The 27,519-nt window shown below is 38.0% G+C and overlaps 1 protein-coding gene across 5 annotated transcripts in view; it reads right to left on the reverse strand.

Moving 5' to 3' along the window:
- ryr3 (ryanodine receptor 3) overlaps window positions 1-27,519 on the reverse strand; it is a 200,600-nt gene that overhangs the window by 151,177 nt on the left and 21,904 nt on the right. For all 5 annotated transcript variants that reach the window (XM_057823386.1, XM_057823389.1, XM_057823385.1 and 2 more), the window contains exons 2-3: window positions 18,791-18,910; window positions 12,759-12,863 (exon numbers count right to left, since the gene is read on the reverse strand). In XM_057823386.1, the coding sequence (XP_057679369.1) occupies window positions 12,759-12,863; window positions 18,791-18,910 (225 nt within the window). The remainder of the gene's footprint in view (window positions 1-12,758; window positions 12,864-18,790; window positions 18,911-27,519) is intronic.

Here is a 27,519-nt window from a genome sequence, read left to right on the forward strand (position 1 = left end):
GAATATACCGAAAAGCCTAAAAATGCATTTTTTTGTGTTTGCTTGATAAATTGGTTGTGTTATTCTTGAACCTGAAATGTACTGTACTTACTGACAATAAATTGATTTGGTTTTAGATGGCATTAGTGTGCATTGTTTGCAACAGCACCAAAAAGATAGTAGCAGTAGACAGCGCTGAGTTGGTCAACAATGACGATTACGAAAATATTTCATCGACGAATCATTTTTTTCATGACGATGGCGTGACGGTGACAAGCTGAAAAGGGGCTTGGATAATAGGATGAATCCCAGTTTTCGTCTGACGAGACGACTACGAGACAAAAATGCCACATCGTTTCTGTCATATGTTCACAATGCATGACGTTTTCATTAAACATCGACCAAAAGTTTTTTAGGACTGATATCAATTATTAGTAATCAGAGGGGCTGATAACTAATTTTTGGAGCCGATAAACATTTGCAGTAAAAGTGTAAAATTAAGCATAAAAATTTTAAATAATGCAAACATTGAACTTCATTGAAATGCCTAAAGCATGTTTATTGAATCACACAAATAAAAAAATATTAGCTCCAGAAGTGCCTGAATTTCCTAGACTCAGAAACATCTCATATAAAGTTCAATAAAAAGTTAAATAAAACGCTCTCCAGAAAAAAAAATTGTTCCAAAAACAAGAAACAGTTTAATTGTTACAGTCCCACCGTGCTGTCTTCATAATGCAAATTATTTTTAAACAAGAAAAACATAGAAAAATGCTTGTCTTTATTAAATGCTTCATTGAGTGAGTCCGCTAAAATCCGCTCACTGCTGAGAACAGCCTGCACACACACAAACACAATGAGTTGCCCCAGCACACTCTTGTTTAACAAGCTAATCGATGATTGACACATTCAGTGTCTTTGAAGGTAGTGCTGCCAAGCTCCTCTGGCAAGATCATAGCTTCAACGCCTGTCAATCATCGTTAACAACAGTGCAGTGCCAACCACTGCTAATAGGGTTTGTCTGTTAGAATTCTAGCTTGTATTTAGTAGTTTTCTACAAAGTAGTTAGTAGTTTTCTATTCTTTTCTAAAGCAGTGTGATTTATAATGCATTTTCATGTAAATTAACAAAGTAGTATTAGTAGTTTATTTCACGGAGGGCTGCAGCTATTGATTATTTTAGTAGTCGATTAATCGATGAACTAGTTATTTCAAATAATCGAGGAATCAGAGAAGGAACATAAAAAAAAATCAAAATACCTGAGCTAAGCCTCAAACGATATTAAAAAAAAAAAAAAAAAAAACTAAATAAATAAATGAGGCTCTAAGTACAACAAAAGAAAAATTGGCTAACTTATATAGCCAAAGTCTGCTAGCGGAAATGCTATAAAATGCTAAACTTTTATTTTGTTTTTAACAATGCTCTTAACAAATGGTTCAAACACATATTCCCACAAAAATATGGATAAATATACAGGTACCTAAAAACGAAATTACGAATGCATCAAAAAAACCAGCGCAAACAAAAACTTGGCTTATGTTGGTATTAACAGGGAGCAGCTGGATTCATCCTTGTGAAATGAGTTATGCCATATTCACTGTCGCCACTAGAGAAAGTGTATCCACCCAAATCAATAAAACTAAATGCAATCACTTTCAAAACAAACCATTACAACTAGGGTTGTTCCGATCATGTTTTTTTGCTCCCGATCCGATCCCGATATTTTTAGTTTCAGTATCTGCCGATCCCGATATTTCCCAATCCGAATGCTTTTTTTGCTCCCGATTCAATTCCAATCATTTCCGATAATTTTTCCCGATCATATACATTTTGGCAATGCATTAAGAAAAAAATGAATAAAACTCGGACGAATATATACATTCAACATACAGTTCATAAGTACTGTATTTGTTTATTATGACAATAAATCCTCAAGATGGCATTTACATTATTAACATTCTTTCTGTGAGAGGGATCCATGGATAGAAAGACTTGTGACTTTGTATATTGTGACTAAATATTGCCATCTAGTGTATTTGTTGAGCTTTCAGTAAATGATACTGCAGCCATTCAACCCAAATGCATGATGAGAAGTGGAACCACGACTGTGCGTAGTGCTACCAATTGATATATCTTCTCTGCGTTGGGAAATAACATAAGGTGTTAAGAAAAAAATCAATTGCTACCATGCTTCCCCACATTGCTTCCCATGATATTTCTAATTGTAGGGAGGGGGGTTGTAAGGCTGTAGGCTATTATAAAAAGGCTCCAAAGGCTGCCAAAATTCACTCTACTCATTTTATGCTGCCTTTTATCTCTCTAAATGGGTAAAACGGCGCCATTACAGATCGAGCGCGACAATGCGTCGTGCAACGCATGCATTGATTGCGTTAAATATTTAACGTGATACATTTCTTAAACATTAATTACCGCCGTTATCGGGATAAATTTGATAACCCTACCTTAACCCTAAACTAAAGACTCTGGATGAGTGTAACATATTATGTCTGTAACGTTAAATACAATTAGAAAACGATTTAATTAAAATATATATATATATATTAAAAAAAGGCATGGCCGATATTTTTTTGCCGATTCTGATACTTTGAAAATGACGTGATCGGACCCGATCGTTTGGGACATCTCTAATTACAACGCCACTTTAATTAAACGATTACTTGAAGCAGCAAAATTTAATTTGAATCTTTTTTCTAATCAAATTACTCGAGTTAATCAATTAATCGTTGCAGCACTAATTTCAAGTACAGTGCAGTGTAATTGTCAGGTCATATGAAATTCACTTTTTTTCTTCGAACTATGTTTCCTTTGGCTGAAAAGCTCCCTGTTAAAAAAAATGGCTAGAGTTTGTCAATTACTTCTATGTCATAAAATGTGCATAAAATATTTACCTGCTGTTTCTGTCTACAGTTTTATTTTTTTGTTTTTCTAAATGTACTTTCTGTCCTGTACTTGACATTTTTTCATGGAGTGAAATCCTGTCCAAGCCACCTTGGCTTCATTCCCTCCTTGCATTGTTGTATCGGAACGACAAAATGCACCACAATTACATATGAACATTTCAACGTGATCACACAGAAACAATTTAGAGAATGATTTGAGAAAAAAAAGCAACACAGAAAGCTTAATTACAAGCTACAAATTGCATTGTATGGAGTTGAAAACTACCAGTCTGATGGCATCAGCACTTTTTCATCTCATTAATTAATTACACAGTTCTTGGACTTAAACTGGCCCTCAAGACCTATAGGCAAAACTTTTGATATCTGCAGCAGTCTCAATGGATATCTGCCCCAAGCTGTAAGTCACGGTTCCAAGACCTCTATGACAAGCTAATTAATTGTCTCTGGACTGACTGGGTGAAAAACAAAACTGAAAGCTACGATGTGGCCTAATTTACAACCCAGGGAGAGCCCACGCACAAACCAAATGTGCTTTAGTTTTTGGTAAATAAGCCAAAACAATTCCGTAATGCTGCTCACTGAAACAGGTGCCTGTCATATGGTTATAAACTAAATGTCACACATGCCAAAACTGCAATGTTTAGAAAACGGCTTCACATCCTTTCACTGGTTTGTGAGCACATCCCTCATGCACGCAGATGGAAAAACAAGCTGATGGACCTACCCATTTTTCATGGTCGCCATTCTAATAACATACAAACAAAAACACTGTGAGTAGTGATTACTAAATTATTAGACCTGAACAATACAAAGACAAATGGAGCATAATTGTGGTGAGGAGTATGGGATGGGATTTATTAAGTCTCACTACCAGAGTTTGTATCACAGCCAACTCAGTGTTTTCTTGCCAAAAGAAGAGTAGCCAACAGTGAGCAGGTAATCAGCTACTGATGCCAATAACGATGCAAGTAGACAAAAATAGATAATAAGGGGTGTTGTGCATGACAGTTCAGTTGCTGCCAGACTCGCCCAGGACAGCAATTTTGAGTGTATCTCGCTACAACTGTGCTGCACAAATAGACATGCAAGATTTATCTTTAGCATTTCATTACACTGACTTGTAGATAAGTGAGGTCTCGTCCTGGTAGCAGCGTAGTATGGTGATACATTTGGTTTGCTTTAAAAAATTGTCACTGACCAGGTTTATCCAGGAAAAAGGTTATGCATAGTGCAGCAGTTTTCAATTATGTTGAGAGATAAACACTCACCACCTTTCAAAAAGTTATGGAATTTCCAAATTTTAAATGATGTATGTGTGTATTAAATGCAATCACAGATAAATAATAGTGAGCGCAAAATGGAAAACCTGATTACAGCCAGAAATTGAACTGGAATGGATAATAGTGAACACATCAGGTCGAAGTCAATATTACAAGAACATGTTGGAATACAGAGCTGATACAGGTAAATGTTAGTGCAAAATAGTTTTATTCTATATATTTTTGGGTGAAATTATTAGGAACCGAATACTTAGTGTCCTATATTATAACTGTGTTTGCATGTAAACAGTGGTATGAAAACATATCTGAACCATTTAGAATTTCTCATATTTCTGCATAAAATCATCAACAAACGTGATCTGATCTTTGTCAAAATCACACAGATGTAAAATACGGTGTCTGTTATAACTAAAACTACCCAAAAATTAATAGGCTTTCAAATTTTAATGAGGAAAGTATCCAAACAATTACAGAAGGGGGAAAAATAGGTAAGTGAACCATCACATTTAATATTTTGTGCACCCCGCCCCTCTTGGCAGCAATAACTTCAACCAGACGCTTCCTGTAGCTGCAGATCAGTCTGGCACATCGATCTTTGCCCATTCTTCTCTACAAAACTACTGTAGTTCAGTCAGATTCCTGGGATGTCTGGCATGAATCGCTGTCTTTAGGTCATGCCACAGCATCTCAATGGGGTTCAAGCCTGGACTTTGACTTGGCCACTTCAGAATGTGTATTTTGTTCTTCTGAAACCATACTGAAGTTGATTTAATTCTGTGTTTTGGATCATTGTCTTGTTGCAGCATCCATCCTCTTTTTAAGCTTCAACTGTCTGACAGACGGTATCAGTTTTTCCTGCAAAAAATCCTGATAAACTTTTTAATTCATTTTTCCATTAATGATTGCAAGTTGTCCAGGCCCTGAGGCAGCAAAACAACCCCAAATCATGATGATCCCTCCACCACGCTTCACATTGGGGACTATGTGTTGATGTTGGTGAGCTGTTAAATTTTTCTTCCACACATGGTGTTGAGTGTTACTCCCAAACAATTCAACTTTGGTTTCATCAATCCACAAAATGTTTTACCAAAACTTCTGTGGAGTGTTCAAGTGCCTTTTTGCGAACATTAAACAAGCAACAATGTTTTTCTTTGACTGAAGTGGCCTTCTCTGTGGAGTCCTCCCATGAACACTATTATTGGCCATAGTTTTACATCTTGTTGATGGGTGCAAAGATATTGGACTGTGCCAGTGATTTCTGTAAGTCTTTAGGAGACACTCCAGGGTTATTTTTTACCTCCCTGAGTATTCTGCACTGAACTCTTGGTGTCATCTTTGGTGGACGGCCACTCCTTGGGGGGGAAGCAACAGTGTCAAACTCTCTCCGTTTGTAGACAACTTCTCTGACAGTCGATTGATGAGCATCCAGACTTTTAGAGATATTTTATTATCCTCTCCCAGCTTTGTACAAATCATCAATTCTTGATCGCCGGTCTTCAGACAGCTCTCTTGACCGAGCCGTGACACACATTAGACAACGCTTCTCATCAAGACAATTCTTACCAGGTGAGTGTTTTATAGTGGGCAGGGCAGCTTTAAACCACTTATCCCCGATTGGGCACACACCTGACTTAAATTGTTTGGTAAAAATTGGTTTCAATTGCTTCCTAAGTCTTCTTAGGCAAAGGGTTCACTTACTTGTTTTACCCCCTTCTGTCATTGTTTGCATGATATCCTCATTAAAATATAAGAACCTATAAATGTTTGGGTGGTTTTAGTTAAAAAAGACACTGTTTTTACACCTATGTGATTTTGACAAAAGGTTCAGATACTTTTTCATACCACTGTATTTGATCACCACTAAAAGCACTGGCGATGTCAATCATAATTCGGCATTATTATCATGAATGCAGTATTCTTAACGCAGCTCTCGGATAGAATCAATAAAAATGTTCAGGTTTACTTCACAAAGCATGTGGTGAGCTTACACCAAAAAAAGTTGATGGCACTCCTTAACCTGAATTGTACATTCAGATTTAAATTACTGTTGCACAAAAATTACAAATTGTTGTTGAGAGAGTTTCGCAGCATGACTGCATACGAGAACGTGGCAGGTTTATGAACCGGAGAATCTCACCAGAGGAATGACGTTATCATTAATATAAAGTCCATCTCGCTTCCGATTATCTCGCCTCCTCGATAGATGGCTTAATAAACATGTCAAGAGACCTGGACAGGCACAGACTAGAAAAAAAGAGCCAACTCTGCTTTGTACAAATTCAGAGCTGCGATTACGGATGCTGGGACACAATCACTTATAATTTCCTCTACATAGCCAAAATGGCCTTTCATTATCACCGACTTTTGATATCTTTTTGGAGCATTGGCCGGAAAATGAAAAGTGACAGCATGTCTTAGAAATAGGGCTGCAACGTTTAATCGACTTATCAACAACAGATTATCAAATTAATTGAAACCATTTTGACCAATCGTTATACATTGTTTACCTAAATATTTTACAAATCCTCTTGAGCCTCGAAGAGTAAATATGCTTCGATTTCTGTAGTCCTTCATGAAAGACGACTGATTACACCATTTAACACCTATTTTGTTCCCAGGTTCTAAGTGGTATTTCCTAGTTTGTCTTGTCGCATTTCATATATTAAAAAAAAAAAATGGTTTCCCAAAAAGCTTGGGTTTGTGGTCACGACTTTGAAATTCTATTTTCCACTTTTCTTTGCTGTTATATGTACATTTCCTCCTTATTTAATAGACTTAGTTTGACCTGAAAAGAAATGACATTTAACAAATATTTTCTGCATAACAAGGACGTAAAATTGGAATTTTTGAATATAGCCCAGTTTTACCTTTTTAATGGCACTTTTTCATTTAGTTTGGACCCAAGCCACACAAATAAAATGATTACAAGCCAGGATTTTTTTTGTGACATGGTCTTTGTAATTAAACAAAATGAGACCTTTGCAAATGGGGTGGCGTTGCTCAGTGATAGAGTAGCTGTCCCCCAAAACCCAGAGGTTGTGGGTTGGATTCTCCGCCCTGATGAACTAGTGTAAGTATCGTTCAGCAAGAGACTGAACCCCACTTTGCTCCTGGTGTTGCGTCACCAGTGGGTGGATGGGGATGTAGTGTAAAAGTGCTACAGTTACTAAAATATCTGATTTTGCTTCGGAAAACAATGATGCAGTTACAAAGTTTTATAGTATTCACAAGTTATAGTCCAGCTTTTAATCTAATGTTTTTTCATTCCGGATCACATTTCAGTATTATTCCTTGGATCTATAAGGAAATCATGCATGTAATCCGTCCACTCCAGAAAAGTTATAGAAATGAGCAAATTACTGACAACAAGTTATACTTAGTGTAATTTTCAGCATTCATTTCTTAAAGTTAAAACAGACAATTGGTCCATTCATTATGCATCTTTTCGTATGGCTTACAAACGTTTGCCGCAGTTTTCTTTGACTTCTGTTTAAAGCAAAACTAGGGAACTTTGTTTTAGTCAATTTTAGCGGCACAGGTGGATAAAAGCGGTAGTGTTTTGCCTTAAGAAAGACTGCATTTCGCATGAGGACAAGCGCATAGTATCGTAAAATCCTGATCTCCCAGTGGCCTGCAGTTAGATTGAGAGACATTTCACATCACATTTGTTAAGGATGAATAGTGATGAGATAAGGAATCCAGTTGTGAAGTTGAGTGTCCTTTTATCCTGGTAGCCTTCCTTTTTTTTGTCTCCTTGGACGAAACTTTTTGGCTCTTTTGTTGAGCTGCCATCTTTGCAGAATTTGCTCAAAAGCCTTCGCATCGACTTTTGTCTTTATCATCAACATACGTATATTATGTTGCCTTGTGTTGAATTGTGCTATATAAATAAATTTGCCTTGCCTTGCCTTCTTTTGGCAGCCCTTTTAACATTCGTCGTTTGGACGACAATACTAGTCTTAATCATATTTTAGTCATCTCAAAAATGTTCTGTCTTCCTCTAGTTCTTGTTGAAAAAATAAATAAATAAATAAAGTTTTCGAACTATTTCGATTGAACATAGACAGACGAGAACATATTGTAGTGTCTAAAAGGAAAACGCCAACTTGGTGATATTACACACTCAGAGTAAAACAGTTCATTATTTTCAATTAATTATACCAACCTGGACGCCACAAACTGTATGTAAAAAAAATAAAAAGAAGAGGATGCTCACTGTTAGCTAATGCTAAGACAGAAGCGAATTCTATGCTAACGTTACGAGTTTAGTGTGTGATAATCACTCAGCACAGACCTTTAAAGGCTAAAGCTACATTGCATATTCTCTCCGGCCATGATAAGAAAACAAATTTTACCATGTGTGCAAGCCTTGAGACTGTAGAGCAGACATGTCCAAAGTGCGGCCTGGGGGCCAAATACGGCTCGTGGTCAAATTTAATCAGGCCCCCAGCCTCTGTCATAAGATCAATAATGTCTGGCCCGCACACAGATTTATTAAATTGGTCAGCAGTACTGCTTACACATTAAATGCTTCTCTTCATTTACCCACTAAAAGGCAGCAGCCCTCTAAGCAACATTACCCCATGTGGCCCTTGACTTCCAATTTTCTAAAATGGCAGCAATCAACAACAAAAAACAAAGTTGACTGCGACGGCCGACGCTTCAAGGATAGGTGGACATTGGACTATTTCTTCACTAAAATACGCAACAACTGTGTCTGCCTCATTTGCAAAGAGACAGTAGCGGTTTTTAAAGAGTTCAATGTGACATGCACGACAAGATTACAGGAAGATACGCAGCGAGAAATTGAAGCAACTTGAAGCTAGTTTAATTTAACAGCAGCAGTATTTCGCAAGATCCCGAGAGTCGAAAGAGAACGCCACAAAGGCTAGTTGCGAGATTGTTGAAATTATTCATTAGAAAAAAATAAATAAATAAAGCAAATGTGACACACAGAATGGCTTGCTAAAATTTGCTTAAATGTACTGTTCTACGTAAAGGACGTCAGCCAAGGTCGGCCCCCCACATTTTTACCACACCAAATCTGGCCCCCTTTACAAAAAGTTTGGACACCCCTGCTGTAGAGTATACTAGTGGGTGCACCGCCCGTCACATGAGTGACACAACCAGACACTGCTACAATGCAGGCTAACTACATATTGTGAACATGTGACGGAAACTATTGCACATTTTTGTCTCGTTCTCGTCTCGTCACACAAAAACTGGCATAAGAATCGCTATGTTTTGGTTTCCCAAAACACTTTTTTATCTCGTTATCGTCTCGTCGTCGTCAGGAAAAAATTAGTGATGCACGATAATACATTTTTCAACCGATATCGATAACCGATAATTTCCTGCCCCTTCCACCCGATAACCGATAATGTCACGCCGATAATTCTATTCAAATATGTATGTAAAATTTTAAAGTATACAAATATCAAATGTTACTGTGCAAAAATGTAATTCAGTGCTATTTTTTTTCCACATGAAATGTGAACAAGTAGTAAATTCCAACAACTAAACAATGGCAATGACGTTGTGTAATGGTAAGCTTTTGGCAAGAATTACTTAGAGAGTAAACACCCAAGTTGCACAAAAATGCCTTTAAAAGTAAGCCGTTCCTAACATATATCACATTACTACACTGCAAAACCACCTCCTTAAAACTAGCAGAATTGGACAAAACTGTTGATTGCGCACATTTGGAGGCTAAATCAAGTATAAAATTATCGGATTGCATTATCGGCCGATAATTATCGGTGACCGATATTATCGTGCATCTCGAGAAAAAATTGTTCGTTGACAAAATATTTTCGTAATAGTCATTGTTGACGAAGACAACAATGGTCTTTATAATGACGAGAGAAAAGGGGAAGTGATGTATGCCTTGAAGCAGGCAGCACATTTGTAGTTTTTGTACGTGGCAGGTTCCTGCCACCCTCCTGAAAGTTAATTAAGGCAAGTGAAAGCGATACAGACCCCCTCAGGCCATAACAGAGGTGCCATTCAACTAATTGTCAGTCAACATATCTTCACAAATATTATGAAAATATTTTATAAAGATTGAAATGTTCCCTAGTGTTGCTTTAATTAAATGCACTGACAACCAAACTGAGGGGGAGTTATATTGACTGTTTAGATTTTCCATCGAATATAGTTGGCCATTGACAAAAAATATAGCCATCTCATGCTGTGGCTGCAGCCTCTCCCGGGCTCTTCAGATGGTGCAAAAGCAATAAAAACTGTCATTGGTGTGTTTTACTGCGTAATAGTCACATTGTGTAAACCGTTAGTGTTGCACTTGCATACAGCTATTTCCTATCAGGAAGACAAAATACTTATTTTGCACTTTCCGGAAAAGATTAAAGCTGCTGAGGTTTCTTTAATTTTAAATGTCATTACAGCTGTCCCTGTTGCGAAAGATAAGCAATTTGTTCTCTTACTGTACTATATGCAAACATAAAAGAAACCTCAAAACCAAGGTAGACACGAAAATTTCTACACCTTTAGCAATTATACATAACTATAATGTGACCGCCAAGTAAAACAAGTTAGATGTCCTTATAGCGAAAGCACCTAAATGATGACATACACATACGTATTTGCTCATTCACTTTTTACCTTATACAGTGGGGCAAATAAATATTTAGTCAACCACTAATTGTGCAAGTTCTCCCACTTGAAAATATTAGAGAGGCCTGTAATTGTCAACATGGGTAAATCTCAACCATGAGAGACAGAATGTGGGGGGAAAAAAACAGAAAATCACATCGTTTGATTTTTAAAGAATTTATTTACAAATCATGGTGGAAAATAAGTATTTGGTCAATACCAAAAGTTACTCTCAATACTAGGTTATGAACCCTTTGTTGGCAATAATGGAGGCCAAACGTTTTCTGTAATTCTTCACAAGCTTTTCACACACTGTTGCTGGCTGGTATTTTGGCCCATTCCTCCATGCAGACCTCCTCTAGAGCAGTGATGTTTTGGGGCTGTCGTTGGGCAACACGGACTTTCAACTCCCTCCACAGATTTTCTATGGGGTTGAGATCTGGAGACTGGCTAGGCCATTCCAGGACCTTGAAATGCTTCTTACGAAGTCACTCCTTTGTTGCCCTGGCTGTGTGTTTGGGATCATTGTCATTTTGAAAAACCCAGCCACGTCTAATCTTCAATGCCCTTGCTGATGGAAGGAGATTTTACTCAAAATCTCTCGATACATGGCCCCATTCATTCTTTCCTTTACACAGATCAGTCATACTGGTCCCTTTGCAGAAAAAAGCCCCAAAGCATCATGTTTTCACCCCCATGCTTCACAGTGGGAATGGTGTTCTTCGGATGAAATTCAGTATTCTTTCTCCTTCAAACACATGAACCTGTGTTTCTGCCAAAAAGTTCTATTTTGGTTTCATCTGACCATAACACATTCTCCCAGTCCTCTTCTGAATCATCCAAATGCTCTCTAGCAAACCACAGACGGGCCTGGACGTGTACTTTCTTCAGCAGGGGGACGGACACGTCTGGCAGTGCAGGATTTGGGTCCCTGGCGGCGCATTGTGTTACTGATAGTAGCTTTGGTTACTGTGGTCCCAGCTCTCTGTAGGTCATTCACTTGGTCCCAAACCCCCCCCCCCCCCCGTGTGGTTCTGGGATTTTCGCTCACCGTTCTTGATATCATTTTGACACCACGGGGTGAGATCTTGCATGGAGCCCCAGATCGAGGGAGATTATCAGTGGTCTTGTATGTCTTCCATTTTCTAATAATTGCTCCCACAGTTTCTTTAGATTTCTTTACACCAAGCGTTTTGCCTATTGCAAATTCAGTCTTCCCAGCCTGGTGCAGGTCTACAATTTTGTCTCTGGTGTCCTTCGACAGGTCTTTGGTCTTGGCCATAGTGGACTTTGGAGTGTGACTGACTGAGGTTGTGGACAAGTGTCTTTAATACCGATAATGAGTAAAAACAGGTGCCATTAATACAGGTAACGAGTGGAGCCTCGTTAGACCTCGTTAGAAGAAGTTAGACCTCTTTGACAGCAAGAAATATTGCTTGTTTGTAGGAGACCAAATGCTTATTTTCCACTCTAATTTGGAAATAAATTATTTAAAAATCAAACAATGTGATTTTCTGTTCTTTTTTTCCACATTCTGTCTGTCATGGTTGAGGTTTACCCATGTTGACAATTACAGGCCTGTCTAATCTTTTCAAGTAGGTTGACTAAATACTTATTTGCCCCACTGTAAGTCATCTACTCAAATTGGGGTTTGAAATCTCCAAGGGGGTGCTGTAAATATATCTGACGTTATGGTTTCACTACTTCATTCTGAAAAGTTTGCAGACTTGAAAAACATAAAACTTTTAATGACGAGAAGAAGTTTATCGCAGATTCAAATTGGCCTACATCAGAAACCCTCTAAAGCGTTTCTGCATTTTATATAACTACATTCTATCATACGCTTGGAGAAAAATTATTTTGGGGTGAAAGTATGTTTCAAAAACAACTCTATGACCTAAACACTTATCTGTCATCCCAAGTCATGAACGTGTCAAAATGTGTTTCTCCTTGAAATACTACTCACCCCATCGCTGCTCTGTCCAGTGTTTGCCAGCATCTCCTGTAGGGCTCGCACTGACAGCGACTGCTCCAGTACAAAGTTACAAATGCACAGGTCCGGAGGAACATACTGCAGAATGGGAGGCACATGATGATGTTGAGGACAGAAAAAAAAAAAAGGAACATTAGCTGGAGAGACATACTGCAAATAACATCCTGTGAGCAAAAACAGAAAGTAAGCTCTTCAGTCAGGAATGCACAAGAACTTTAAATAGAAATTTTGCTGAAATAAGTCAATTTTTTCCATTCTTAGTCTTCATCCATCACGCGGAAATGAATTGAATGAACACAAATGTGCACCAGAGGCCAAATCATTTATTAAATGAAGTGATACAAGACCAAGGGCCTAGTTGTAATTAATATAACTGCAGAGCAAGGAATGGCCCTCATAAATAAAGTGACGGGCATCCTGGTGTGTTGCCAGCAAGGTGCTGAGGATTATGAAGAGCTCTGTTAAATACACCAATAAACAAGCTTTGTGATACCTTATTAATCATCTCGCCGCAATACATTTTACACAAGCTCATTTGGACTGGAGATTTTTCTTGCAGTTGTCATCAATTCTGCCATAGCTGTTTGTTACAAATAATTCCTTTTACTGGTGAAAAAAGCTTATCACGGAAAGTGTACGGAACAGCAATATCCTATCTTGTGCTTGTCAAGGTATGAAAAATAGGAAGCCAGGACATAAATGACACTGTCACACAATTAGTCAGAGTGCTATCATTCTTACAACCTAGGTGCAATGCATTTATTTTGATTGTTATGCCCTCAACTAAGCACGTAAGTGACAAAGTAGTGTTCAGTATGTCACAACTATGCCATAAAGATACAGATGTCGGTATCTATAAATAGATACCGATTATTAGCAGTTAGAGGGGCCGATAAACGATTTTTGAGGCCGATAATCCATTGGCGGAGTTTGACTTTTGTTACAGGGGGGAAAACAGGTTGATGACCCCAAAACGCACTGTCAGTAATAAAAATTAACTTACAAGATATATGCTCGGTTATTAGCTTAGCCCATGCTCGTAAATGCAGGCATCCAAGTTATGTATATGTGCACGTGTGTGTGCGTGTGTGAGCGCGTGCTTTATTCTGTTAAGAAGTAGACGCCGATTTTTGCGTTCTGCGGAGTTATTCAATTTTATGCCCAGTTTTTCCAGTCACTCGCACCCCTGAATATGATACGCCGGTTGTGGCTCTGTTGTACAATTAGCGTCTTTAGTCGACAAACTGAAACCCCGTCATGGTCCACTCTTTCAACCTTTTGTTCTCGCTCAGTAGTTGTTGTCGCTTTTGACAGCTAAATTCCAGAAAGAAAAAAAAATCCGTATATCCATGTTGTTTCTTCTGTCCTCATGTGGTTTTGGCTAAGCAAAGCAAATGACCGTCTCTAAGGTGCAAGTCACATTGTCTGTTCAAAATAATTTTGACCCATTCTAAAAATATTTTTTGTTCACTTCTGGTGTTTGTTTTATTACTTTACAACTTATATAGACAACATTTTACCGGCAAAGTCTTAATTTTAAATTCATGTATTGGAAAGTCAATTAAATGCATGACAATTTCAGCCACCGGTGGGGGGGTGCTTAACCTCAGCGTATGCAATATTCATTTGTAGTTAAAGTATAAAAATTGGCGTAAAAGGTTTACTAATGCAAACACTGAACTCATTGAATCACACAAATAAAAAATAATAGCTCCAGAAGTGCATGAGTTTCCTAAACTCAGAAACATTTCTTATAAAGTTAAATAAAATGTTATATAAATAACTCTCAGGAAAAAATAATGTTCAAAAAAAAAAAAAAAAAAAAAAAAAAAAACTGTCCCACCGTGCAGCTTTCATAATGCAAATTAATTTTTATACAAGAATAGTGTAGAAAAATGCTTCTCTCTTTTAATTGCTTCATTGAGTCCAGTCAAATCCGCTAGCTGCTGAGAACAGCCGCGCACACACACGCAATGAGTTGCTCAGCACACTAGCGTTTACCAAGCTAAACGATGATTGACATATTTGGCGTCTTTGAAGGTAGCGCTGCCAAGCTTCTCTGACAAGATCAAAGCTTCAATGCCTGTTTATCATCATTAAATTTAACAAGCAAAACTTGCAGTGCACTGTTGACCAAGAAAAGCAGCAAGAGGGAGAGTGAGGCAGTACTAGCATAAGCAAAAACATTTTTTTTTTTTTTTTTTGTAAACTATGTTTATTGAACCAATATAGTACAAACATATGAGGTAACAACATTTGAGCATTCTTTTTTTTCATATTGAAACTAAACAACAAACAAAAACAAAAAAACAAAAAACAACAACAACAAAAAAATACAAAGTTCCACCTACGCAAGCATATTGGATCAAGGAGATGCTTTTTTTTCTCAAATTGGAAAGGATAAGACTGACGCTCTGTGGATCAGCTGCGTCCTTTGAGAATGCTCGGAACTTGTTTTTTGCATATAAGCACAAATTGCCATCTCTGTGTGGATTCTTAAACTATGCCTGAAAAATTATACAATATAAAGGTGTATATATATATATATCTATATATGTGTTTTTTTTTGTGTTTCTTGGTCTGTGGTCTTTTTCCCTTTAAAGGGAAACAACTATATTAACAATACATTGCTTTTTGAGGATATGTGCCGTGGGTATTGGGTGGGTGAGGGTTTTTTTTTGTTGTTGTTTTTTTAAACCTGATGCTTTTTACCCAATTTTGTTCCTCTGAAAAATAGCACGATCTCTAGTCCCTATCTCTAGTTTTAAAATGACTTTTTCATATATGTCGGTCGGATTAACAAAAGGCCGATACCGATATAGTACGTCAAATTTCCAAATATCGGTCTGATGTATCAGCCGGCCGATCGGTCTATCTCTAGTGCAAATAAATGTCTAAAATGTCATCATACTTCTTCTTCCTTACTGCAAAACTTGGCTTTAACGTGGTGACAAGACACAGCTGCACCTGAGCTGTTCAAGGACCTTCTAACGCAGATAACTCTCAAGATTTACATTACTTATGCATTATTCACACTCAATGTTCTAATTATCATATTTTGTCCACAGTCTGGTAGACAGTGTATTGAGTCTGGGAGCAGGAGATGCTCCGCGCGACCTTCTAAAGAGCCCATTTGTTCATGTTTAGCAAGGAGGAAACTCAATGAAATCAAGCTTTGGAAAGGGTAAGGTGATTCATTCAAATAAACTGATCAAATAATGTCAAAGAATACACGCCACGTTACTGTGCACTAGCCCAACATCCACCTTAAGTAAATGTGTTCAGCAAATGTGCACTGCACGCTCTTATACAATTTTGTTCAAGCATTGTATCACCTTTTTAGAAAATGACTTTTCATTGCTAGTAAAGTAATTTAATACAACAAAAAAAAGAAAACTAAACAAAGTGAGCTACGATAAGCTCCATCTTACCAACCACCTCAATAGGGATGAATAGTAGGGTAAATTGATAGTTGGATAGACTAACAGTATAGTTAAGTTTAACATTTATCATTTGCACAAAAACTAGACAAACATATTATCATATAAGAGGTTTTTTTAATTTTTTTTTTTTTTTTTTTTTTTTTTTTGCATCCACGCGAGTATGCATAGTGGTCCAGCCTATATGATTTTCTGTTAGGACATTTTTCAATCAGTAACTGCAGGCGGGTCAGATTCTTCAAAAGCCTGAACATTCCTCCTCATATAAAATATGACAAAATGGGGCCCGAATCATTGTTCATCGTGTATCAAGGTGAGGGAAAGGGTTGTTTGTGACAGATGGCCTGGAGCTCTGCAGGTGTTGCCCTTTTATTCAACAACAGCTCCAGGTAGCTGAACTGAAGCATGCCCTCGTGTTCTCAAACTGTATTTAGGGAACTCTGACTGCCAGAAAATCTGCCTTCCACTCCAGTGCACCTGGAAATGGAATTTTCGTTGAGTGATACAGCTAAGCAGTAAATGATTCGGGGTGAAACACTATGATCTAGCATTGTCTATTAAAATGTACATGCAAATGTACTGTATAAGGACATGACAAAGATCTTGACCAGGTTCCATATTTTTTTTAACGTGGCTTAGGTAGCTGCCTTGGCAAGTAATCCAACAAGCACATGATCCATGAAACACCGTCACTTGTGTCCGAGCCAAGCCAAAGGCGCCATATCCGAGATCTGAACTCGACCCACCAAAGTGCTGGCCATATCTTTTAACTTGAAACCTCTCAGCAGGAGCTCTGCTTAACTAATTAGCTGTGAGTATGCCATAAAGCTCCTCAGTCAGTGACGGAAGTACTTCAATCTTTTGGTAGTAACGAAAATGCAAAGAAATGTACAGCCAGCTGGATTGTGCAGAAAATACTGTACAGAAATACTATATATTCAACAAAATTGTATAGCAAAGGGGCCAATCACAAAGAGTGTTAGACGATAGAGTATGGAATATGTTGTTCCTTAGTAGTGAATAGGAGGAGAACGATATATTGATCTGGACTGAAATATTGACTGATTAAGCACGAATGACTCAAAATCGATCGTAGCGCAAAACATTGATAAATATCGTCATCTTTAAGATATGCATTTTTGTAAAAAATATATATATATAAATATATATATATATATATATATATACAGTGGGGAGAACACAGACAAGGCTGAAGAAGCAGTTTTTGATCTTGCACCCCTTTTTAAACTGCTGTATTTTAAGCCAAAAGAACTGTTGTGTTTGATAGAACAATATGTCTATATGCTGCCATAGTAGTTTCATGGCGCATTAAGCCCCAGAACTATTTTCAATGTGTCTGTATTACCCTGGAGACCCCTATTTACAGAGACCGCGCAACCGCTTTTCTTTCAACCCAGCCATAAAAAGAAGGTCAATAATTATATTTATTATTCGAAATGTCTGATCATTTTTAGCTTAGAATCATTAATTGATGGCTAATATTTAGTTTGAAAAAAAAAAAAAATGACATCAAATTATTCACTCGCATATTATAAACTTTTCAACAAATTACGTCACAATGAAAAAAATAGTGTCTGTAAATAGGTCACGCATATCTACCTCATAACTATCGCTTAATTGTATGTTGTTGTTTTTTTGTTACTGTCGCATTTTCCCTAATGTTTTAGATGATAAATAATCGATTCCAAAAAAAAAAAAAAAAACTGTTTAAAAGGGTAAATAATTTAAAAAGAAAATCTCGGCCATTCCTTCATATCTGTGATTTCTGCATTGCGACCCTTGTTATATTACCGTGGTTCACCCATAAAATCCCACAAAAGTCCGGCTGTGGCCATTCACAGCTGTGTCTTTACACTCGGTGTGCTATGCTACACGGTGTTTTTGGATCGAAACACGGTAAGTAAACTATAATATCTCGTTAAAATCATACTTTAATTATGCTCTCTCATGCTCTCGCCTCGAGGGGTTTAACGATTTTAATTTTTTTTAAAATGCCCTCCTGTTAAAAATTTTAAGTTTTCCAATGATGTATCACACATGCATATAGGACAATGAAATTTGGCCAAATTGGGGGTCTCAGAGCATAACTTCAAGTCACCTGAGTGTTTTCCGCCATATATGTATTTTTTTTTTTTCCATTCAAATGTTTCAGCAACCAAATTGACAACAACAGCAACATTTCTTTTTTATTGCTTTAGCTGAAATGCAACTGATATTTTAAATCGATCGGTAAATTCTTGTCCAAAGAATTATTTATCCATTATCTGACCTCAAAAAAAGCTATTCTAATCGCCCCAAATTCTTTACAGTGTCCATTACGTTCTTCCACCGGTTATTATAAAGTACTGTATATGGAGTCTTGCCATTTGAACCACTGATGTTACAGTCCAACCCAGACAAACGCGAGTTAAATACTCATGTTTAATAAAATCATTCATTTGCTCTATTGGTCAAGAATACTGAGCCAGGTGTGAATCAATCCTGGGGTATTTCTTATTAATTACATTTATAAATGTGCAGAAACCACCTGCTTTCATCCCTTACCTTGGCTTCAGAAGTTGGTTCAAGATAACATAGGCGATTTCCAAGTCCCTCAGCGGCCAGGCAGAACTTGCGATGCTCCTTTTGAATGGTGGCTACACTCTGGAGAACCACTTCATCATCCTGCAGGAACACAGAAGTGTTAAAATTCCAAAAATAGGTCACAATCGGGATTCACAAAATCACAGAAAACAGTAATGTATCACACTTGGACATGAGTGGAGGGGTTTTTTTCCAAATACAAGCAGATACTGTATATACACATGAAATTGGTCATTTACAGCTGTCAACGTTTAACAAAATGGCATAAATTTCCCACTAAAGATTGAAATACTGTTCCTGCATCCCAGTTACTGTCACAATGCACCATATGAACCTGCTAATGACAAAACTGTCATTTATATTCTGAATATAAAATCCTGGACGCCTCACCTAGGCATGTGCGGATTACTGGTTTCAAGTTTTACCGTGGTATCAAAACGTCACGGTTTGATAACCACTAAAATCTTCCGTAATACCGTAGTACGGTATTAGCTATTTTTTACGTCCCGAAAATGAAGTGAGAAATCCGTGGCTTGGAATGGAAGCGCTCACCCCTCCCCCTCTGGTTGTTGCTCTGTCCTGTGTCTGTCGGTGACTCAACCCCTGAGCTTTTTTTCCCCCCCTCAAAAAACACAAAGTCGCTAGTATGGGAGTACAGAAAAGAAACAGACGGTCGCAGCTTAGAGGAGGAAGAACAGCTGACATGCTTGCGGAGGGTGGTTGCCAGGGAAGCAACCTCCAACATGATTTCACTGTTCACATTTATGCGACCATCATCCGTCACTTTACACAAAATTTAAGGTAAGCAAATGCTGTCATGAACTTTTCCCACAGGCTACGAGAGTTCACTCCAGTGTATTTAGTGTGTCTAGCGATGGTAAAACAAATGCTATAACGAAAGCTTGTTAACAAGGCAGATAATGTGGCTAGTTAGCATGCTAACATGGCTAACTAGTTTCATCTCCACAAGTAGCCTGCTTTTGGAAAGTCTTCCACGATTATAATTATCTGTTCAAAATAACATTTTCATGATACAGCCTGTGGTGTTTTTTCTCTCTGGCGACTTTTGGTGTTGGGACAAGGTGTGTGTATAATGTGTAAATTATGATACGAGTCATACACACACGCTGTCTCTTACGCTCGCTCTCCATTAACGTTCAACTAATTAATATCAATAGTAGTAGTGGTTTTACATAAAATCAATTTGATCTTATATTTTTTAAGTCCAGTTCTATATTACCAAGGGTTCTTGTTCTAATGTTGAGCAACTTGAGCTGTGGCTGTGGGTTTAGTCTATAAAGTTCTATTTATTTCAATTTTATTTAAAATATTTGTTATTTAGTTTTTGTTATTTTACTGATTTATTGTAACATTATATTCATGTTGATTTTCTTATTTGCATATAATTGCAATACCATGAAACCGCGGTATTTTTGCTTAAGGTTATCATAACCGTCAAAATCTCATACCGTCACATGCCTAGCTCCACCCAACTTGAAACGGTCTCTACATGCTCAAGTCAAAACATCTTAAGTTAATCATTAGAATGTATCCACATTGTGCAGACATAGCATATCAAAAGCGCAAAAGCTCATTTAGTTTATACTTGTTACAAAACCACATCTAACTAAAGAACATCTGTATCTGTCAGGGTGAGAGGGCTTTATTTGTCAACAAACGCACACATACATATTGATTTTTTATGTGTGTGCGTGAGTGTGCATGTGTTTCAAGCAGATGGTTTCCATGGTTCTCGCTCCCACTTCCTGACACAAATAATAATTCAGTAGATTAAAATACAGGCTGCACAGCTTCCATTAGGAGGTGGGAATTCAGATGCTGACAATGTCAGTGAAAACAAGTCTTTGTGAGAAATTTGCTCAATTATTTATTTTTCTTATAAATTATTTCCATCCTTGACAGAAAAGACAGTTTGTAGCAGTGAAGAAAAGCCCCAAGAAGGCTTTCCAAGATGCACTGTTGACATTTCAAAGCAAACCATGGACCCTAAGGCGGCGTTCCACGATCCACCGAGTCGACAAAACAAGACCCATAAAGAATCCCCTTGGTGGCAGTAATGTCAGCGAAATGGACAAATTTACAGACTTTGCTTATCCTGTGAATGTGCTGTAATTAACACAGGGGTTTGGCTGGTAATTTGCAAATTCCCAAGGTAACACAGGTAATGGCGAATATTGCATGAGACCAGGAGATATACTGTGACCTCTGTTTTTCAATGTTCAGTTTAGTGTTCTGCTTGACGATTGTCATCCTCTTTTATGAAGCATGCATTCATGCATCTCTGTCGTTTAGCCTAACTTTTTCGTACAGAGAATCTAATGAAGCTAAAGCGAAGTGATCTTTGCAGGAGTTACGTGGCCATCTGCTAGACCACTAAAGAACAGCATCAGAACTATGTTTAGGGCCCTGAAGCTAAGTAGGGGTCAGGTGGCAGTTCTATCAAGCTGCCAAGGAGCAGGAACTCGACCCTTCATCATTCGCCAGCTCGACCCCTGTAGCAACACTCAATTCAATTCAACACTATGATTTATGCCTTCTTTGATGTCACAACTGGAGGTGTCATGCATTTTTACTCTTCCAGTATTTTTTACAGACTTAACTCTAGTCTGCTTAACCAACCAGTCAGTCGCCACGTGCATTAATAGACAGCAACAGGTGTGTGTTGGGTGTGAGCATGTGCAGCACCAATGGATCGAAAGACCAACCCGAAACCCGAGAACCTCCAATGCGATGTACCGCGCAAATAACACATAAACTCCCACGACTGATCCGTCGCTGCTGCCGATGTGAATTTGAGAAAAGGTGATTCTGTTCGATCCCTCATCACAGCTATTTTGACCTGTGCGCTTTGGACATGTACAATACGACACATGTACACCGGGACATACACATTTGAATAATCGATTAATCGGATGATTAATTAAACGATTAATCGGATAAATGTCACTTTTTTCAATTTCCTTCACAATTTACCTTTTAAGCATGTTGTAGGTAACAATGAAGACGAAATGGATGACCATTTCCTTCAAAAATAATATTTTATTACAGCTTCCTGACTTAACTGTAGTCAAGTCTTGTCGCCTATCCATTTTGTAGAAACAATTGCTAATAACTAGGGTTGTTCCGATCATGTTTTTTTGCTCCCGATCCGATCCCGATCGTTTTAGTTTGAGTATCTGCCGATCCCGATATTTCCCGATCCAATTGCTTTTTTTTGCTCCCGATTCAATTCCAATCATTCCCGATAATTTTTCCCGATCATATACATTTTGGCATTGCATTAAGAAAAAAATGAATAAAACTCGGACGAATATATACATTCAACATACAGTACATAAGTACTGTATTTGTTTATTATGACAATAAATCCTTAAGATGGCATTTACATTATTAACATTCTTTCTGTGAGAGGGATCCACGGATAGAAAGACTTGTGACTTTGTATATTGTGACTAAATATTGCCATCTAGTGTATTTGTTGAGCTTTCAGTAGATGATGCTGTGGCAATCCCAAATGCATGATGGGAAGTGGAATGATGACTGTGCAACGTGCTACCAATTGCTATATCTTCTCTGCATTGGGAAATAACTTAAGGTGTTAAGACAATGATCAATTGCCACCTTGCTTCCCCACACTGCTTCCCATGATATTTCTAATCATAGGGAGAGGGATTGCAAGGCTTTAGCCAATTAATAAAAGGCTCCAAAGGCTGCCAATGTTCACTCTACTCATTATGCGCTGCCTTTTATCTCTCTATATAGGTAATACGGTGTCATTACAGATTGAGTGCGACAATGAGTGAGAGGGTCATGCAGCGCATGCATAAATTGCGTTAAATATTTTAACGTGACACATTTTATAAAAAATTAATTGCCGCCGTTATCGGGATAAATTTGATAACCCTACCTTAAGCCTAAACTATAGACTCTGGATAAGTGTAACATATTATGTCTGTGACGTTAAATACAATTAGAAAACGATTTAATTAAAAAATATGTATATATTTAAAAAAGGCAAAGCCGATATTTGTTGCCGATTCCAATACTTTGAAAATGACGTGATCGGACCGATCGATCGGGACATCTCTACTAATAACCTGACTTTTAATTATTCAATTGGTTTCAGAAATGGCTCATATGAAAGCTAAGACCATCCCAAATTATGTCGAATGTACAAAAAAAATATTTGTTTCACTGAAAAAAGATTTATCATTTAATGAAGACAAAGGTCAAATTTTGGCAAGACAAAAGTTTTGTCGCCTACAGAAAGTAGTGTGAAAATTGAACAAAATATGTACTTCAAATACAAAAATATGTTAAAAAAATAAGATAATTAAATTGTGGTGCTGTGAGATCCAAATTTAATATTTTGTATGACCTCCATGGGCTACGGCAAGGATTCATACAAATAATTGATGAAATCATCAGGAACATCAAAGAAAGCAGTCTTGCATGCCTCCCAGAGTTCGTCAACATTCTTGGGTTTCATCTTCCATGCTTCCTCTTTCATCATACCTCAGACATGCTCAATGATGTTCATGTCTGGTGACTGGGCTGGACAGTCCTGGAGGATCTTGATCTTCTTCACCTTGAGGAACTTTGAGGTAGAGATTGAAGTATGCGATGGAGCACCATCCTGCTGCAAAATGTGTCCCTTTTTGTGGTTATGTAAGAGGCAGCTAAGATTTGTTGTTATTTCAGACTATTTATCTCTCAGGGCGCAGACAATTAAAAAACCGTGTGGCATTTGCATGGCCCACAGCCTGTCAAAAGGATGGACGCTGGAAAAGTGGCAAAAGGTGGATTTTTCAGATGAATCTTCCATCGAATTACACTACAGTCACCACAAATATTGCAGGAGACCTACTGGAGCCTGCATGGATCCGAGATTCACTTAGAAAGCAGTGAAGTTTGGTGGTTACATCATTACCAAAATCATGGTCTGGGGTTACATCCAGTATGGGGGTGTGCGAGAGATCTGCAGGGTAGAAGGCAACATAAATAGTCTTACATTCCTAACCATAAAAAGGGACAAATTCTGCAGCAGGATGGTGCTCCATCACATACTTCAATCTCTACCTCAAAGTTTCTCAAGGCAAAGAAGATCAAGATCCTCCAGGACTGGCCAGCCCAGTCACCAGACATGAACAGGATGAAAGAGGAAGCACTGAAGAAGAAACTCAAGAATGTTGATGAACTCCGGGAGTCATGCAAGACAGCTTTCTTTGATGTTCCTGACGACTTCATCAATAAATTGTATGAATCCTTGCCGAACCGCATGGATGCAGTCCTTCAAGCCCATGGAAGTCATACAAAATATTAAATTTGGATCTCACAGCACGACTACTTAATTCGCTTATGTTATGTAACATATTTTTGTATGTGAAGTACATTTTTTGTTCAATTTTCACACTATTTTCTGTAGGCGACAAAACTTTTGTCTTGCCAAAATTTGACCTTCATGTCTTCATTAAATGATAAATCTTTTTTCAGTGAAACAGATATATTTTTGTACATTCAACATCATTTGGGAGGGTCTTAGCTTTCATATGAGTAATTTCTGAAACCAATTGAATAATTAAAAGTCGGGTTATTAGCAATTGTTTCTACAAAATGGATAAGCGACAAGACTTTTGTCAGGGATTGTACAACTGAATCGGTTATCAAATTTGTTGGCAAGTAATTTTTTAATGGATTTAGTCAATTACTTGTTGCAACCTTCTTAAGAAGCTAGTTTAGACAGTAAGATGTCCCAAAATTGGCAAAAATGTGAATTATTGTTTTCCAAAGTAAAAGCAGATTTTTGTTCATGTCCTACTTTGACTAAACAAAAATATAATGAAGACATCTGATAACATTTACAACTGAGAAGTTATATGTATGTTATAATTTCATTAATTTAGACAAATTTAAGGTGAAGAAGGTCTTAAACCAGTGCTTCTTAACCTTGCTAAAGGTACCGAACCCCGTGAGCTTCATACGTGCATTTACCGAACCCTTTGGACTTCAAATTCAAAATCAATATATCTTTCTATATCTTGTTTCTGTCATGTTCACATCTCAAACGATATCAAATTTAATGAAAAACCCAGCACAAAATGATTGCCAAATTTGTACACAAAGTCATCATGTTAGTAAAAATAAACATTATTCTTCTACAAATCCAATAAATTGTGAATTTACAACAAATAATTTTGCTTTTGACTTGCTTTTCACATTGGAAAATGAAATTAAACTCGATTCATTTCACATGTTCTATTTTTGTTTCATGTCGACATTCTGATCCACACATACATTCACATCCATGCCTCACATACTACAGTATATTCATGGCGTAAAATGTGATGCAAACGTTTTTTTAATATAAACGCAGTGTACGTTACCCGTAGGTCTGTTGTACATCCTCATACCAAGTGAGAGTCAACCTTCCACTGAGCAAACCAGTTTCTCTAGGACTAGCAGTTGAAAGAATTGGAAAAAAGTCAATTGGGGACTAACTAGTCCAAAACCTGGTCTAAAACGCCACTTTATCTAGATTTAGATCTTAACCTAACCGAACCCCTGGGGTTCGATCGAACCCAGGTTAAGAACCACTGTCTTAAACGATTAATTGGTTTTCAAAATAGTTGTCGATTAATTTGCTAAACCATTAATTGTTGAACCTCTATATGATTCATTCATCTTCTGAAACACTTATTCTCATGAGGATTTGCGGGGGTGCTGGAGCCAATCACAGCTAATTCCAGGCAGAAGGCAGGGTACACCCTGAACAGGTTGCCAGCCTTCCATGCAAACACTCACAACTACAGACAGTTTGGAGTGTTCAATCAGCATACCATGCCCGTCTTTTGGGGATGTGGCAGGAACCCAGAGAAAACCCACGCAGGCATGGGAAAAACATGCCAGCTCCACACAGGAAGGCCAGAACCGTGATTGAACCCATGATCCCAGAACTGTGAAGTAGATGTGCTAACCACTGTTCCACCGTGTCACCTTCTAATATGAATTATTTTTAAACAAGAATTATGTAGAAAATGTTTTCTTTCTTAAATGCTTCATTGAGTGAGTCCACTCAAATTCACTCACGCTTTGACACTCACTCGGCCGAGAACAGCCTCTCGACAATGAAGCTTGACTAAACGATGATTAACATACAGTATTTGTGCCTTTGATCGTAGAGCTACCGAGCCTTCGCTCGCTAGATCAAAGCTACAAATCTGCCAATCATCATTAACTTTAAATGCCAAACACAAGCTGCCCTGCTGAACATGAAAATCAGCAGGAGGGAAGATGAGCTGCTGTATGAGCATGCAGCAAAAAACTTTTCCTTTCCTTTCTTTTCCTTTCCTTTTCCCTTTAACCAGATTCCTATCATCTGAAAAATGGCGCGATCTGCCAGATTTCCGAAGTCTCTAGTGTACACTGTAGGGGTGTGACAAAACATCGAAATGGTGATACAGTATATCGTGATACTTTTTATCCCAAAAGGGTATCGATATGCTCCTGCCAAAATCAAGAAATCGTTTTAAAAAGGTGTCAATGTTTAAAAAAAATAAAAAATAAAAAAGAACCAACAAGTTGCTACCAAAATCTTCCACCATAATAGTGTCTCAGTTAACTCTAAGGCTGCATTGACGGTGCACGACACCCAATCCTTTTAGACTGGGGGTTTTCAGGGCATTTACAGGTCACTTGCGGTACATTTTAGGGTATTTATAGGTCATTTCATAGTTTGAGTCACTGCCTATTCATTTGGGTGATTCCCTGGTCAATTCCTGTTCTGTAACTCAAAATCAACAGGAAGTGAGACATAAAATACCCCAAAATCAACAGGAAGTAACTGAAGATCAACAGGTAAATGACCTTAAATGGCCCAAAATTACCTCATTGCCTGGAATTGGCTGCCACTGGCGGCCATAGATGTTCAATCCGTTTGAAGTGGGAGGGATGGCAGCGAATGAACGTTCATTCGCTGCCACCCTCCCATTTCAAATGGGATAAACTCTTTCCAATTCACAGCAGATGCTAGTTTTTCTGTTTATTAGCTGTTGGTCGGAAAATCACTCAAGGACAGGGGTCCCCAACCTTTTTTGCACCACGAACCGGAGTTATTTGGGTCTTTTTTTTCACGGACCGGTGTTTTGACAAATTTTGCAACCCATCAAAATTGCAACAATGCGGTTCTGCGCATGCGTGTAACGTTAATCATGGCCGCAAATGCAGCGATTCCAAAGTAAACACTAAAAACTTTCTTGAAAGAAAGGAATTTTAACTTACGTTTGATCATGGAAGGACTTGTAGAAAAGATACATCCTGCCATGTTAGCTGCACACCACAACTGCGCATCGCTCTCACCATTAACGACTTCGCATTGTCGTTAAGCATTAATCAAGAAGCCCTCTTCACAAAGATACGGTGTTGGAAATTGTAGCAAGGTTTTCAATGCCCTCTAGCGATGTCAGGATATTCCGGAATGACTTTAATCCAGAACCTCGGTAGAGTTGTTGTCTCAAACGTACGTTTAATAAGGTCGCCGTCATTTGGGATCTCTACAAGTTGATCCTCCTGTTGCAGACATGCTCGAATCACTCGTTTTTTTCACAAATGGGTCACGAATCCACTCCTTCACAGTTCGTGGGTCTTCGAGGTTGTAGGCCCGTCAGGTGCCC

Source organism: Corythoichthys intestinalis, chromosome 19, assembly GCF_030265065.1.
Source record: "Corythoichthys intestinalis isolate RoL2023-P3 chromosome 19, ASM3026506v1, whole genome shotgun sequence".
NCBI lineage: Eukaryota > Metazoa > Chordata > Actinopteri > Syngnathiformes > Syngnathidae > Corythoichthys > Corythoichthys intestinalis.